This window comes from Dicentrarchus labrax, unplaced genomic scaffold (genome assembly GCF_905237075.1).
Source record: "Dicentrarchus labrax unplaced genomic scaffold, dlabrax2021, whole genome shotgun sequence".
NCBI lineage: Eukaryota > Metazoa > Chordata > Actinopteri > Moronidae > Dicentrarchus > Dicentrarchus labrax.
Genome location: NW_026136707.1, coordinates 8,254,088 through 8,270,851, shown reverse-complemented (window position 1 = coordinate 8,270,851; position 16,764 = coordinate 8,254,088). Strand labels below are relative to the sequence as shown.

The 16,764-nt window shown below is 41.4% G+C and overlaps 1 protein-coding gene across 5 annotated transcripts in view; it reads right to left on the bottom strand.

Moving 5' to 3' along the window:
• Positions 1–16,764, bottom strand: part of cadm4 (cell adhesion molecule 4) — a 138,765-nt gene that overhangs the window by 10,769 nt on the left and 111,232 nt on the right. For all 5 annotated transcript variants that reach the window (XM_051407680.1, XM_051407681.1, XM_051407683.1 and 2 more), the window contains exons 3-6: positions 12,168–12,455; positions 8,975–9,136; positions 7,152–7,242; positions 2,314–2,486 (exon numbers count right to left, since the gene is read on the bottom strand). In XM_051407680.1, coding sequence (XP_051263640.1) covers positions 2,314–2,486; positions 7,152–7,242; positions 8,975–9,136; positions 12,168–12,455 — 714 coding nt within the window. The remainder of the gene's footprint in view (positions 1–2,313; positions 2,487–7,151; positions 7,243–8,974; positions 9,137–12,167; positions 12,456–16,764) is intronic.

Sequence of the window (16,764 nt, the reverse complement as noted above, 5' to 3'; positions counted from 1 at the left end):
GCTAACACCACATTGAATCAACCACTGTGGCTTATTTGCATTGGCAGTGATGTATAGCAAACATACCGCTTTATAGTTATGTTACATTTACAAAAGACACACATATCACCGGAAACATTTTAGCCTGAACACAAGGAGTTCATTTGACATTTCTTGAGAAATAATTAACACCACGCTAGCCAGATCATTATTTGTTGTGACATACAGAGAAATCAAGAGACTTTCCCTCATCTACAGTTAAATATGATGGCTGAATCAACAACTCTGAGCTCTTTGAGATAAGGTTTGAAACAATCTGCCCAGTGGGCGAATACATATTTTTTGAAGTACAGCAAACCACCACTGATGTGGGGCTACAGCAGGAGGATTTAAGAAGCTGATTGCTGGAAATCCGTGGTGCATAGGAGCTGAAGCTTGGCTTATGTTGGTTATGTGGATTTCTAGTCTTTTATGGATTTTTGTCCAGGCAAGCTTCTTTACTTAAAATGTACCCTTTATACACAATGAGAGAGTATAAGAAAAAAAAAAAAAAAAAGAGATAAATCAAATTAATGACCAGCACAGAGCAACAGCATGAAATAAAGAAGATAAATGATGAAATGTAGGAGAGAATAAATGGCACAGAGAAAAACAAATGAAGAAGACAGCTAAAAGGATGACGGTGAGGGAGGAAGCTGAGGAGGAGGGAGAAAGACGGAACATTTTTCTACAGAGGTGGCAACGCACATCAAAGCTCGACATGTCTAACCTTCTAGGATAGAGAGAAAGAGAGACAGAGACAGAGAGAGGGAGGGAAGTGGGTGGGGATGTCACCTTTCATCTTGCCACTGTTGCCACCCTTGATGCCTGTGGAAAGCTGCCATTACATGTGCCGTTTGATGCTAGACATGCTTGTACCAGAGTGCACGATTGTTGATTGTGAGTGTGTGCTGAGTGTGTGAGAGAAAGAGAGTGTGATGGATAGATGAGGGGGTGCTAACCAGAAGCAGCCTAAAAACGTTACATAAGATATCATGTCTCTATTCCCTCCATCCGTTCCTCTGCTTCGGATCTCGAAATCGGGTGCTTGGGTGCAATGTCAGGAGCAGCCAGCAGGGGGGTACAGATCAAAAGGGCAAACCTGCTGACCGACAGTAGCGCTCATGTAATTAGGCCAAACCACAAGTGTATTGGATGTGAAACCATAGAAGCCTCTAATGATGAGTGATGAGTTAGCTTTGCTGCTAAAATCTCACAATTCCAATTTTGTCCGTTTGACTGCAAGGTTAAGTTTTTCATGCGTGGATTGCACAGCATTAACGCACATCAAACCCCTTGTTTTCAAATGTGCTTCAAACTCAGACAGAAAGTTGGCCAATTTCTCGCATTTTCAGAAAAATAACTTTCTGGTGATACCTTCATCATGCGATGTTGCGAGCTCCACCGTCATCCTCTTTGAGCCACAACATGCAGTTTATCTGGGTCATCCTTCATTAAGAATTTAGCAACCACCAGTGAATCTAGGTGCAACATCTTGGAATACTTGTAAATCCTGACAACAAAAGCCCCTTACCCACATCTCCCTCCCCCTCTGCTACCTCTGCTCAAAAAACAAGCAAAGTTGATTTGCCTTAATTTTAAATGCAACAGATGTTCCGCTGCTGTTTTTTGCCAAATGTTACCATGTAACACAGAGTATAGTTATCTTTGTCTATGTGCCAGCTTGTATTGCTAAAGTCATTTAGTTGTCACAACATCTTAAATCTTTATTTATTGCACTTGAAGATGTAAGTTACTCTAAATTCTTTGAAGAGAGGACTGGGTCACAGGGGACTTGATAAATTGGTTCTTTACAAGATATAGCCTGAATAATGATGTTGGTGACTACTATTTGAGCACGGTAGCCTACGTCTTCTTGTGGAATCAATATCTCTGTTGAATCAATTGCACAGGAGGTTTAGCAGAGGTTTCCTGCTGTGTACTGAATCAGGAAAACAAATAAAGCTGAAAGACAGATGAGGCAAGCATCACGATTTAATGGGCCCATTGCCCAGTGCCAGAATATACAGACTCCAAAGACACTGGGAAGATAAAAGGATCAATATAATTTAAAAGATTTCTCAAAAAAAATATCATCAAAACACAAGAACGAGAAATGTAACAAACAAAAGATTCACTGAACATAAAGTTATTCAGAAGACTTAACAATTGCCTAGAATACCTAGACTGGAAATAAAACAACAGAGAAAAATAATCAATGGAGCAAACTTTTCATGGACTTGTGGAAATTGTAAGAAAACAACATATAATTAACTGCTAGCCATGGTGACTCACCATACACCAATAAGGTGTAATGATCGGCAGCACGTCCGTAGTTATTCTGGGCCTGGCACAAGTACGTCCCGTTGTGTGATTGGCTGAGACGGGAAATCTGAAAGGTAGGGCCAGAAATCTCAGCCCTCTCAGGTAAGGTGTCATTAATCTTGGACCACAGAATACTCCTGGGCCTGAAGGGAAAGAGACAGAGACAGGTTTAAAGTTTGATAGTGCTGAATTGACATGTTGATGGATGATTAACTGGTCAAAATTAACTTAATAATTAATTGTTGAAGTCATTTATCAAAGAAAGATAAACATTTATTAGTTCCACCTTCTTAAATTTGAGCATTCATTGCATTTCTCGGTTTTAAATCACAGTAAATTGAACATCTTTAGGTTCTGGGGTTGTCATGGGAAATTGTTTTATTGTTTATTTTATGGCTACTAGTTATTGAATAAAAAAGCAATAGATTAATTGATAATTATAATTACTGTAACATGTAGCCATAAGAGCTAAAACTTAAACTTTAAAAACTTGACCCTGAGTCAGCTTTACACACCCTCCCACTCATATAAATATCCTAACAAAACAAATCCTAACAGCATAATGTTTAACCTCTACTGTAAACTAATGACTGTATATTTACACATATAATTACTTCTACTAGTATTTCTGTCACCTATACAAACACCAGTGTTAATGCAATGCTTAGAAATGTGCTCCAACGATGTGTTTACTTTTTTAGTATTTTAAATCATATAAATATTAATTTATAAATGTACTAATACCATTACAGTGACAACTACCACTAACACTTCGTTACTGTAATTTGGGGGTCGGCTAGTTCGAGTTCCACTGGAGAGACTGGTCCAGGATGTGTTAGCTTGGCTGCAGAGGTTGGAGGTGTGGGGAAGCGGTTAGCCCCCACCACAAGAGGAGAAAGATAAATATTGATAGCTACAAAGTTATATGTTTGTCTCTTATAGTTGTTGTACATGTGTTAAATGTAGCTGCAAACATTAGCTACTGGCAAGCATACATTCAGGATTCACCCCGTTTTGTTCAGAATTGGAAGGAGTGCGAACCTCGCAGCTACACAGTAAGCACAGGACTTGTGTAGTGGTGATGGTCAGTAAATACCTCTAAAATGTAGGATGGCTGCTTTTTAAATGTTTCATTTTCTGTTTCTACACCTGCTTTATTCAGAAGATGGGACATGTTGGTATGGAGGTTTTTGAGTAAGGTCACCTTTGACCAACCTGGGCTGAATTACAAAAGTAATGTAACTTATTACTTTTGCTGATGAGTCATGTTGTAATGTAATGGTGTTATTACTTTTTCAATAGAGTAACACTGAATAATAAGTAACTAACCATCCCAGCAATGATAACCACACATCAACTACCTCTCCAAATAATACCACGAGTAGACTGCTAGTCTTAAACGCATTTAGTAAAAACTGAAGCGCTAAAGGGTATTAAAAATGAGAAAGTGAAAAGAGACAAGGGATCAAAGCACAGGCGCCAGGGGATGCTATAAAAAGAGAGGTGAAGAAGGAGGGTAAAGAAGCCCACAGGGGGCCGATGACATGAGAAGAAAGTATAAAAGGGGCATGGAGAATGAGCCAATAGCAACAGAGGGCTGCATCCTGACAAATAATGAGGAGATGGATTGTCAGAGGGCAGTGATAGTGTGAAAGGGTTGGCAAGAGGGAAAGGAGGGCAGATGAGAGAGAAATCGGGTGTCAGATGTGCAGAGTGGAAAACACAAGAAGGAGGAAGACGGAAGCAGAAAAGGCGTTCCTACAGGTAGAGGAAGGACTAAGAAAAGAAGAGGTGGAGATGGTGTGGTGGGAGATGAAGGAGCGGAGCAGGCAGGCAAAATGAATTGGTCATGAAAGATGGGCAGGCAGAGCAGACAGGAGGTGCGAGGATTACAGAGACATCCTGGCGAACAAAAATGTGTGTGTACATGTGTATGTGTGTCTGGCTGAGTGTCATGGCTCATGCCACCCTGGCCAGATTACAATCCTGACTCATCTGGGTTTTAATCCCTCAGGATGTCTAATTAAACCTCTTTTTGCTTAGTCACACACACTCTTTCACTTATCCTACACACACCAAATGTGCACAAACAAAATCTTCTGCCTCTCTTTAACATGCACGCACATATACGTACTTGTACTCCCACACACACAGTAAGACTTTGAATGCTAACACACAAATAAGCAGGCAATTAGGTAAAAAGACAGAACATCATCTCCATCTCTCGTCCTAATAACAGACAAACAATGAGTGTACCCCTCCACCAAAGGGAAGTGGCATATAATTGGTCATTAATACTTAACAAGCAGTTAACAGGGCCAAGGAGCAAGCAGGAGGAGAACAAGGGGACTGTAATGTGTGTGTGAGTCAGTGTGTGCATGTGTGTGCAGTCCAGCGTGAGATGAGGGTCAGAGTCCAGAGTGGCCTGCTGTCCCATCTCTCACTGTCACATACGCGTGCATGCACCACACACACAGTGTCCCCAACCAGCCGTTACAAAGCTTTAGTGGGGCTATAGCCAATACGCTTCTCAGCCAGTCCTCACTGTGGGATTTCACTTAAGTCATTACACACACACACACACACACACACACACACACACACACACAAACACAAACATGCACACACTTTGGCTGCATGAAGCTTTACTGGGGAGCTTTAGTGGACTTGATGCCCACAGACAGACGGACCATCTAGGGGAGGGTTTAAGAGCTTAGGACCCAATACCCTTCTGGAAAGTGCACAAAGGGCTGCGAACACACTAGAAAAAAGGCTTTGTTTCAAAGCTGGCTCTTAAAAATGTTGACTGCTGATTGGGTTTAGGACCTCTACACTCACACCGAGTCACATACAAGTTTATATGTCCACATTTACACTCAATTTCTATTATACTTTTACACTCCTTTAGGAACCCATCTGCCTCAGTTCAAAGCTCTTTTTCTTTCAGTTCATCTTGTGATAAAATATGGATCAGGTTTTATCTCTCTGTCAAACATTAAATGTCAGTTAATACCACAAAAAGTGCAGGGTTTTTCTTTTAGCTCCAACTTAGAAGCACAATAAGTCTTTGGCACCATCCTCTAATGATTACAAAAACATCCTAATAGGTTTGGCAACAGTGTTAATATTGTAAATTCATATGCGATAAACCCTTAGTTTAGCTTCGCTTATAGTTCAAGGAATGATGCATTTGGGATTGGTTGGCCCAAAGGGAGCCTGCATCATTTGTGGAGGACAGCATGTGGTTGGACTCAATTTTGACAGTCTATTTCCTCATAATTTCCTAGAAAGGAGTTGGTAAAGAGTTACTGCTCATTTCTAAGGATGATTCCTGAAAAGAACCAAGAGATTTTGCAGTAATTATAGGGAATATATTGAATTTGATGGAGATTAAAAGTACTTGGTAATTACTTGAAGTTTCCAAGAAAGAACCCTGGAATTATCTGGAACAGTATTTATATAGAAAGAGGTCAACTATTTTAAGCTACTTAGGGGAGATGCTCAAACATTTTTCTTCAGAACCTGTGTTAAGAGTTGATAAAATGCACATGTTCTCCTTTCAGCGGTGTCCTGCTTTACTCTCACACATTTGGTAGACGTCCAGGAAAACCACTGTTTTCTGCTGCGGCTCTACTGGAGCAGGTAGAGGTTACTCAAGGACATTTCCACAATAGCTATTAAGTAGAAGAACAATTGTTTGTATGTAAGATGAATAGTAATTACTTGGAAAATAAACTAAAGCAAAGTAAGTAAAGTCTGTGTCACAGGACTGATTCATCTTATAGCTCATAAATCCAACTTCAGGCAAACAACCTTTCGGCAGCACACCTTACCAACTCATTCCACACTGAAATGCTGCCGTTTCTTTCAATTATTAATAGAAATTTCATTAATTTTCACTGTTGAAATCCACAGAAACATCACCAGATACGTATCAACCTCATCAATTTAACTTAAACAATGAAGACCTTTGGCTCTGTCTTTTGAAATCATTCCAGGTTGCTGAATTTAAGCTTATTCTAACCTTAAACTTAGAAAACATGCTCTGGGTAAATGTGTGAACTGAAATCTTCTAAAGCCAGCAACGATTTCACCCTCCAAACAGATTCTCAGAATGAAAGTAGAGCCCTGTAGGCTTGTAGCTGCTACCTCCAGCTACCAGCTGTTTGTTGATGTTATGACATAATTGTCATTCTCATAGCAGCTCAAAACTATTTCCCAAAACAGTTCTTATGTGTATACATTTTATGAAATTCTGTGTTTGTAAGGGTTGTCGTTGAACTTGGCAACCTCCTGCATGTTGTCGTCAATCAAATGCTGTCTGTGTATCCTTAAGCCGATTTGACTCATTGCAGCTTTTCAAGCGCAAACGCTTTCTTGAGACAAACCTTTTATACATTCTGACTATTTTGTCAGAAATTCATTATGGCACAAGAGAAAAGACATAAACACACTGCTGTGACAACCCAAAACAGCTTCACAAGCAGCTTTTTGTGCTAGCTGGTAAATATGCCCGTTTTATATCATGTGGAAGGTGAAGCTGAATGGACGTATGATTCACTTTCTCTTTCAAACAACTTTCTGAAGTCATCTAAGCTGCTTTTTTGTAATAGCAAAACAGGCAATCATTCACATTTTGGAGGACAACAAAAGTCAGTGACTTGGGTGTCCAGTTTAGTGAAGTTTCTCCATTGGCTTTTCATTGTTACCTATACCACCATGACCAATGCATAGAGAGCATTTACTGAAGGCAGATCACACCAACACAACACAATTTAGCACACTTACACACACACACAGAGACTTACAGAGGGTTCCCACTGACGGAGCAGGTGAGGCTGAGTGAGTCGCCCTCTCGCAAAATTCCAGAAGGAGGAACAATTCTCACTGTGGGTGCAACTGTGGGAAGAGAGAAAAAGAGGAGGGGTGAGAGGGTGAGTATACACATGAGAGAGAAAATAAAAATAGATCAAAAGGATCAAAATGGAATGACAGTCAGAGAAGACAGGAAAAAAATCAGAAATGAGAGGGATAGATAGTGAGGGAACAAAAAGGAGGAACAAGGGAAAAGTGTGTTAGTGGCAGGAGGAAGGGTCTTTAACATCTGTTTCCAAGGCAACCAGCCGACAATCCTACGGTTGAGACACCTGTTATCATAAGCAGCCCGCCGTTCCAGCAGCTGCTGTACTGCACTTACTTCAGTAAGAGAGCGATAGGAAGCCAAATCCACACTGACAGTTGGTCATTATTACCAGTTGTCTTGCTGGAGGAACCACCAGCACACAGATTGACAAAACTGTTGAATATTAATCATTCTGATCTATCAACAAACATTAGTATACATGTGGTGAATTAATTCCCAAAGACTGATGCAGAAGTGCTGGCTGAATATAAAAAATATCACCAACTGTAAATATCTATATATCCTGTTAAACGTTTGATTATCCATGATATATTGATCACATTGAACTGGCAGGAATAGCATAAGAAGAGAACAAATGGAGTAAATGAACATTGGTTGACTTGTTGAATGAAGGAGAAAAATAATACGTACTTTTAGTATCTATTTTCACGGAATATAAATAGTATTGATGCATCTATTAAAATCCAAATCTGCTAAATCTGATGCCTCTCAGTTGATGCGTTTTTGACGTGACGTACTTTGTGTCTCTGAATTTAAAAAAGGATTTGAAAACAAAATAATTCAAATTAATATAATTATTAAACAGTAATCATACTGAATTATAAGCAAGTTGTTTCTCCTCACATCCAAAAAGAAAGACATGTCAAAGAAGTAGTGTTTGATAGGATTAGAAGGAAAAAAAATTATTTATATTTCATAGATATTAAATTATGAATTTCAGACTTTCCCAAAAAGGGATGCAGATTATAGCTGTCTGACATTTTCAAGATTAATCCTACTGAAGCATCTACAGATTCGTGAAAATACTAAGAATTCAGCTTAAAATAAAAAATGTGCTTCTATGTTGCCCTGAGTGAATATTAGACTTAAGCAAATTATAAATTTAAATCTGTTGCAGTGTTTTTGCTGTTTGCTTTTGCCTGCCTCGAATGGACATATGTGCAGAGATTTCAGAGCATACTAATTTGAGCAAATAGGCCAGCAAAGATACAGCAATCCTAGAACTGTACTGGGATCATTGCACATAGTAATGTGACTCAGGTTTTCTAAGCCGTTGCTGGTTAGCTTCTTAAACTATGGGCCAGGACCCTAACCTGGCCGCAGGCCTATTTCTGCCAGCTCCCTGCATGAAAAGATTTGTATGTATTAGGTTTTAATGAGAGTAGGTCTCATACAGGGCAGCTCTGAATATCACTCTGTTAAAATCCTGGACTGTGTATAAATGAGCTTCATTCTAAAATGAGATATCCACCATTTGAAAAATGAGGCTGCTACCCCGACAAAATTCTGGCTGACATTAAAGTAAAACACTATAATGAATAGAACTGAAGTAGCGACTTAAGTGACAGCAATACAGATGGAATCATTTTTATTTTTGAAATATTTGGTGACGAACATTATGTTACTTCATTTGTTCCCGAGATGGATAGAAAACGCTTTGATATAAAGTGCACGAACGTAAACACACTGCCTGAAGGATGGACTTACAATACACATCCAGGCGGTAGTGTCGAATCCTCTTCTGCCCACCCAGTGCTTGGTGGGAGGCCTCGCAGCTCAGCGCCGCCCCATTGTCTTTTCTTTCTACCGGGATCCGGATGGTGCTGGACACACTGAAAGTCTTCCCATTGTCCTGCTGGGATACCACACCTGGGGAGAGACAGAAGGGATGAGATGATGGAAGGAAACAGGTGGGGTGGCCAAGAGACAAGTTAACAGGCAAAACATGCCTGCTCTTCCTTTTTCCCTGCTGAGACATCACACCTATGGTGGGAGAGGCAAAGAGACAGGGAGAAAGGAGGGAGGGAAAAGTAGAGGAGAGTTTTGGAGAACACAGAGGTGGATAGAAGAATTGAGCAGATTGAAAGGAAGAAGAATAAATTAGTGACTGATGAATGAGCTTTTTGCAGCAGCACTATGTACCTGTAGAGGGGAGGATGACATGATGGTGGAGGACGGAATAAGAGAGAGAAAAGAGAAAGCAATTTGCATCTATATTTCATGGCAATTATGAGCAGCAGAACTGTTTGTTTGCAGATGGTGAATCAACTAAATATTTGTGTGTGCGTGATTGTGTGTGTGTGTGTGTGTGTGTGCGCGTAAGTGAAAGAAAGAGAGAGACAGAGAGAGAGATGGGGGAGAGAAGGATAAAAGAGAGAATATGCATAACCGAATTGAGATTTTAACTGAGCCAGACGCGGAGAGAGAGGGGGCGTCAAAGGACCAGGGTGAGAGAAGAAAGGCAAAGCAGAGAAACTCATAGAGAGAGAGAGGGGCAGCAAAACGGACGTGATTGATGGGGAGTGGGGGCTGCAGCAAGACAAGCCCAGACATGAAAGAGGACGATAAGAGTGCTAAGCCAGATGCCGATGGGAAGAAGAGAGGAAGAGGAAAGACAGAAGGAGGGAGGAGGAACAGCGGGGTGACACGGTCACGTATTGGGAGTTTGTGCTTGTTGAGGCAGAATACAACAATATTACTTATATCGTGCTGAGTTTTCAATTATTGCCGGCCAGCAAATGAAAGCAGGCCCAATCGAAGCGTGAGGAAGGACAGCGGTGGGTGCAGATGAGCAGGAATAAGGTAGTGGCGGGAAGATAGTGTCTTAATTAAAGAGTGCTTTCCCATATCTGTTGGGATCTGCCTCTAACCTTTCGTGTCACAGTTCATTTAACTCAGGGCCAAAAGAGAAGGACGGAGAGGTGAAGAAACAGGAGCAGACAGGCAGAAATAAGGGGAGAGGAGAAGAGAGCAGAGAAAACAGGAGAAGAGGAGCAGGGAACAAACATGAGGAGGAGAGGGTAAACTGAAAGAAAGGGTGTGAAAAAAAGAGTTAAGAGGATAGGAGAAGAGAAAAAAACAGGAGGAGGGGGAGGAATAGAGAAAATAGAGGAGAGAAAATAAGAAGAGCCACAGAAAAAGAATAAAAAACAGAGAGAAAATGGGAGGAAAGAAGAGGAGAGGAGAAAAGACAAGAGGAGTGGAAACAGGAGAAGAGGAAAGGAAAGGAGGGGAGAGGAAACAGGAGGAGAAAGAAAGAGGGGACAAAACAGGAGGAGAGAAGCGGGAAGGAAGCAGGGAAACAGTGGAAAAGAGAAGTATGAGTAAACATGAGACGAGACACAAGTCGGCCATCTTTAAGCCATTTGCAACCAAAAGGTGATGAGCGTCACATCTTTGTCACAAGTGAAATTTAAAGAAAGAAAAAAAAAGAGAGCCCAGACGAAAAAATATGGAAGTTGTAGAGGGGAAGGACAGAGAGGGTACAGACAGAAAGACGGTGACAAGCGTGTTCTGCTAGAGAAAAAGGAAGAGACTGGATGAAAGAGCTGTTGAGTGCCTGACAAAAATAGAAAGTTAAGGAGACAACGGCTGACATAAAGTCTGAAAGGGCAAAGCATTTCTCAATGCATGTCCCAAAAACTGTTGACACCAGATTATCTCACATTATTTCATCTGGTCTGTGAGTTATTTGAAGGCGCGAGTATGAATTCATGAATAACAATAATGTGAGGCATTTGAAAGCAATTTGTACTTTTAAACAATATTGTCTGTATTTAATAAAAACCAGAGATAAACTGAATAGAAATTATAGCCATGAGCCTGAGTGAGAGTTATACGCTGCGTAAACTCAGTCTCCAGGAGTTTTTTGATTCACGCTCAGTCAACTGAACAAGGTTTTTGAGGAATTCATATCAAAACCTAGTATTATACACAAATGCTGATTTAAATGTCGAGTGCAAAGAAAATTATTTTTCGGGGGTCAAATAGACCGAGGGCAAGAAAAAGATAGGTCTCAGATGTATTATTGAGTGAAGCACCCCTTTAACTGAGAGAAGCAAAAGGAGACAGTGAGTTAGTAAGAAGGACAGATCAAGGTAACAGACTGATAGATGGCTCACAGAAGTATAGAGAGTTAGATAATGGTGAATAAAGTGTGTCTTTGTGAGTGTGAACAAGATTGTGTGTGAGTAAAGCAGAAAATCTCGAGTATATGAGCCATCTGTGCTTTCATGTAATGCACTTGTGAGATTATGTGAAAATAAAACACATTTGAATTTTTGAGAGCCAGAGAGAGAGAGAGAGAGAGAGAGAGAGAGAGAGAGAGAGAGAGAGAGAGAGATACACTGAGAGCGGGAGATGTGTATCTGTTTGGATGAGGGAATCACTTGACAAGTGGACATATTTGACACACAAAAAAAAGTACTGAAATCTTTCTAATATTGTACTGGCTGCTGATGTCTTTGCCACACAAAGATCAACACACACAGATATTCTATGAACTTATGACTGGAAGGAATGGAAACAGAAAAGATATTACTGCTCCCATCTCAAAAAGCATGTTTGATCATTTGAAACTAGTTCGTCGCCTATAAATTTTGCAAAGAACACAAGAAAAAGGAGGCTGAGTTTTTGGCATCCCTGCAACCAAAACCTTCCCTTTCTCCATCCATTTCTCCATCCATCCATCTTATTAACCTGCTCCAATCAACTGATCCATCTGCCATTACCTCTGTCAACCCATCAATCACTCATCCATTCATCCCTCTTTTATTCAGCACTCAGTCTGTGATATCGTCCACCCATTCCACTTCACCTGCCCTATATTCCCCCATTAGTTTCCTCATTTATCTCCCATAATCATCTAACATCCATCAGTCCGTCAGTCATGTACAGGTACCTGGTATCTCCCGGCCATTGCGGATCCAGCGCAGGGTTGCGGCCGGCTTGCTGCGCGGCGACACACAGGTGAGCTCCACTTCGCCGCCCTCCACGGCCTCCTGCTTCACCTCCACCGTGGGCGTCTCCGGGGGCACCGAAACAGACAGCGTCGCCACCTGGTGGTGCGTGGCGTCCGTGTAGAGCTGGCAGAAGTAGCCGCCCTCATCCGACACGCTGACGTTGGTCAACGTGATGCGCACCAGCCGTGGCGTGAAGAGCACCATCTGGAAACGGTCGTCCTTCAGAGCTGGAGGCGGACGGAGATGATGGAGTGGAGCAGAAGTGGGATGGAGGTGGGACGAAAGGGAGAGATGGTGTTGAGGAGGAGAGGGGGTGGAGGGCGGGAGACAATGGGGGGGGTAAAAAGATGGGGAGAGAGGATTGAGGGTAAAGTGACAGAAGAGCGGCAAGGACAAGCAAGGAGGGGGAAGGTACATCAGTCATTGGTAGAAAAATCCCAAACTGTGTGTGAAGTGAGACTAAATTTGAATAAATACTAAATAGCTACTATAAACAAAGAATAAAAGTAAGGGAAACACAAAAACAAAAATGTGTTTCCTCTGGGTCATAGCAATTGACTTTTTTAATCTAATGCTGTAGAGACAGACAGAGCATTAAGAATTGTTTTTGTCATGGTGCTTTGCTTGCTTGAAATACACCGCACACACAAGATAAGACTGACAAAGTGAGTGCCATATTAAATAAAACTGTTTAAATACATTTTACTGGCAGGCTTTCGCTTGCTTTATTTTGAATTCGTTTTCAGATGAGAAGCACCTCAAAAAGCGGCCCTTGCACCTCATGCACAAACTTACTTATTCACATTTATCAGGCTGCAGGTTCCCACAAGCTGGCGCTGTTCGGTCAATGACACACTATTTCTACCCTTATCACTAGTAAGTGATGTACCTGTACCATGGAACAAAGTGTGTATCTGCATCTAGTTTTGTCACAATTTTAGTAGCATTTTTTTGCTGTTAGTGTCCTGTGTGAAACCAAATGTCAAATTTGACTTACTATGTAGCATGCTTGACTTACCGTACACCACATACGTAACGCTATGTAACCAATAAATTATTTTTATTATTAATATTGGTAATACTATTTGACAATAACTTTTCTTATAACTAAACTATTAGATATAAGTTATCCTATCCATTCAAATTAATACCCCCAACTGTGGCTGAATTCTAGCGTCCCTGTTTGGACGTATGAAGTAGCTACATGTAATGCAACTTCACCCACTTGCTCGCTGTAAATTCTCCACGAAATGACCTCTATTCGCTCTATTCACACATGGGCTCAATCTAACATTACATGGACTTACAGCTAGGGAGGTAGCAGGGTAAAGTAAGTTTAATGTCCGGTCCAACTAACTCACATACAGCTCATCAGCATTATGTTCGGAAAAGTTCAGGGGAGCAGCGCATGTATGAATATGGCTATAGGGTCCTCCAGCATCTCATTGGTCTTATTATTGCATTTTCTTTGCACCATAGTTATTGGCTTAGTTCTTTGTCCAAAAAGGGAAATTGCTGGAAAAACCATCCATGTGGCCAGAAATATCAGAGGCCTGGATCCAGGCTAGTGCAAACCTCCCTTACCACCCAGAGAGAAGTAAAGTAATAGCAGTTCAGACCTGTAGATGTAGGTACACTGATGTTGCCACTTGCAGGCCAAGAAAGTGACAGTTGCTGCAATTGCTTGCACTTTTCTTGCCGATAAGGGCGCAAGTTAGATTGGAACTACAGGTCCAGAGTTGCAGGGCTAAAAGTGATTGCCCTGTGACTCTGCAGTTTAATGACCTTGGCCTGCCCTGGTTGCTGGCACTTTGCATCATAACACCATGTATGCTTGTTAATTAATGTGTTCTATAATTATTATTCCATATTATTATATGTATTTTGCAGGCATTAACTGGCAAATATACTAAACAGGAAAAGAGAAACAAGGGCTGCTTTAATTGAGTAGTATGACATTTACGGCTTTGGAATCAGATACTCCTTAGCCTCAAGATAGTTTGGCTCTGTATTAGCAAACAGTCAGCTCTATCTCCCACAGTCTGGGACAAGACTAAGTCTTTTTCCAGGTTTTCACCGCCTTCTAATTTGTGATGTCACTCCCATGGACAGCTCTGCAGAGGAAAAAATTGCAAAACATGGGAGAAATAGTGGCTGTGACAGCACCCAAGACAATTTTCCACTCTGGAATTGATAGTGCTGCTAAATCTAAAGCTCAGTTTGATATAAAAAGTTCAGAGTGAGTTTGCAAAGTCAGTCTCGACGGAGCGGCTCCAGGCTGTACATTGATACAACATAACAGATGTCTTGGTTCTCTCATTTCCAGCTTTGAGGGAGAGTGTTGTTCATTTTCCCAAGCACTGATTGGACTATCCTAAACTAGAATGTTTTCATTCATTCTCTTTGTAACTGGTTGCTTTATTCCTCTGTAAGCCCATTTTTAATTAGTATCTGGCATTTTTATTGTTCGACTTATTAGGTTTTAATCATTATTGTTTTAGTTCCTGTGAAGCACTTGGTAACTCTTTTGAAAAGTGCTATGCAAATAAAGCTTATTGAACGACCCAAAGTTATTTTAGGAAAGCTGTTAAACTGAGTGGTGCTGCCCTTTGAGTCAGTGAGAGACAGGCTAAATACTACAATTGTACACATTGTAAACACTGCAATTCAGATGATGTAACCAAAGACTGAAAACGAAGAGTAAAAACACAGCTTTCTAAACGCTTAATTCTACAGCCAATCCTGGGCCGTAGACCAATGAGCTAGAATACATAATGTACAAAGGAGAAAGAAAGGAAGGGACAGGGAGGATGAGAAAAGGTGAGCATGCAACAATTTTCCTTTTGTTACTAAAGAAAGAGTTAAATCAATGGCGAGAAAAATGCTGATAATAACAAATAACGCTAATAACAGTCTGTGGGTGGCAGTGGCTTGATGTCCATAGATTCTCATTTGAGACTCACTTTGTATCGACTTGACTGTGAAAACTCTCCCTCACTCTCCATCTCTATTTTATTCTGTCCCTCTCTGCGCTCCTTTGTGTTGGCTTTGGCTCACAGCAGACACTTCCCTAATATAACAACCGGCCATCTCGCAGCATAATTCATCACAACACAGACACTACAGTATAGATATTGGCTTTGTGTGTGCATGTGTGCAAGAGAGAGAGTGGAGGAGGAAAAAAGAAAGAGAGAAATAGTCTAATACAGCTACATAATGCGGCAGGCGGGAAAAGTTAATATAGATAGAGACAGAAATCCACAGGGGACTGAGCGAGAGCGGCCCTGGAGCGATGGAGTTAGTCCACTCTTCCTGGAAGTACACCACACTAATCTTTCCACCCCCACCCCCAAAATTTCCCCTGCACCGGATGGCAGCGAGAGCATTGTTAGAGAGCTATTCCCCTCAGATAGGTAAATCTTTTTTCCCTCTCTGCACTAAATGGCAACTAAATGTCAGACTTCTGTTCAAGTCCAAGTTCACCTTTATTGTCCTATCTCATTTGCATGCGGAGGAGAGTTGGCAATAGGAGGAAAAAAGAGAGATATGGACCACTGAGGAGAAAGGGTCCATTTGGTTAGTTTCACCGCTCTATTATAGCTATCAGTCCCCACAATCTCATAAAACACACCCCTGACTGGTTCCTCACTTGCAAAACAGGCAGCCTAATTCACAGCACTTACAGCAGCGCCTCTATTTGGGCAGTTAGTGTGGAATGGCTCGGCGCAGAAAGGCCTCAGTTTGTTAGTCTGATGTCTGGGCGGCAGATGGGCAATCGGCAAAAATGGAAGAGCCCTACAGCGAGTGATGGAGCAAACGTAGAGGTAGAGAGAGCCAGAGTGAGATGTAATTTACGCTCCCAGAAAATGTCCCCAACGAGGCTTTTCGGTGCTTACGGGAGCCAAATTAGTTACGGGAAGCCATCTATACTTTATACCTTGCCTAACCTTTGGATCACTTCCCAGTGCTGTCTCTTTCTCCATCGCCTGATGCTCCCTCTTCTCATTCTCTCTGTTGCTGTGTCTTTCTTAACCCTCCGCCCTTAGTCTCATTCTCCCCCACTCTTTTCTTTATTCTTTGTCATTTTGTCTTTCATTCTAGCTTTCACACCCCTTCTTTGTCCTTGCTCTGATTAGGCTTCATCTTGCTTTCCGAAGGGTGCAAGTCCATGTCTGGTGGGAGAGCAGACAGGGCGGCTCTGTTTAAATACTTAATGGAACTTACCGGTAGTGCTGATCTGGTAGAATTGGGGGGAGAGTTGAAAGTAAGGTTTCCCAAAGCAGCGACCTCAACTACCCAATTAAGGCCGCTCCGTGATCGTGGTGACTAACAAGTGAGGAAAATGTGTGTAGAACAAAAGTATTTGAATGCTGTACCAGTGAACAATGAAAGCGGGTCTCTTGTCTTTAGTATTTTAGTCTAATCTTGGCGTACTATTCGGAAAATCTTCAGTGACTACTACTTTTACAGAGACTATTTCCGAGGGGTGTGTGGGAGTCTTGATTGTCGAATCAGTGTAATTACCAGTACTGGAAG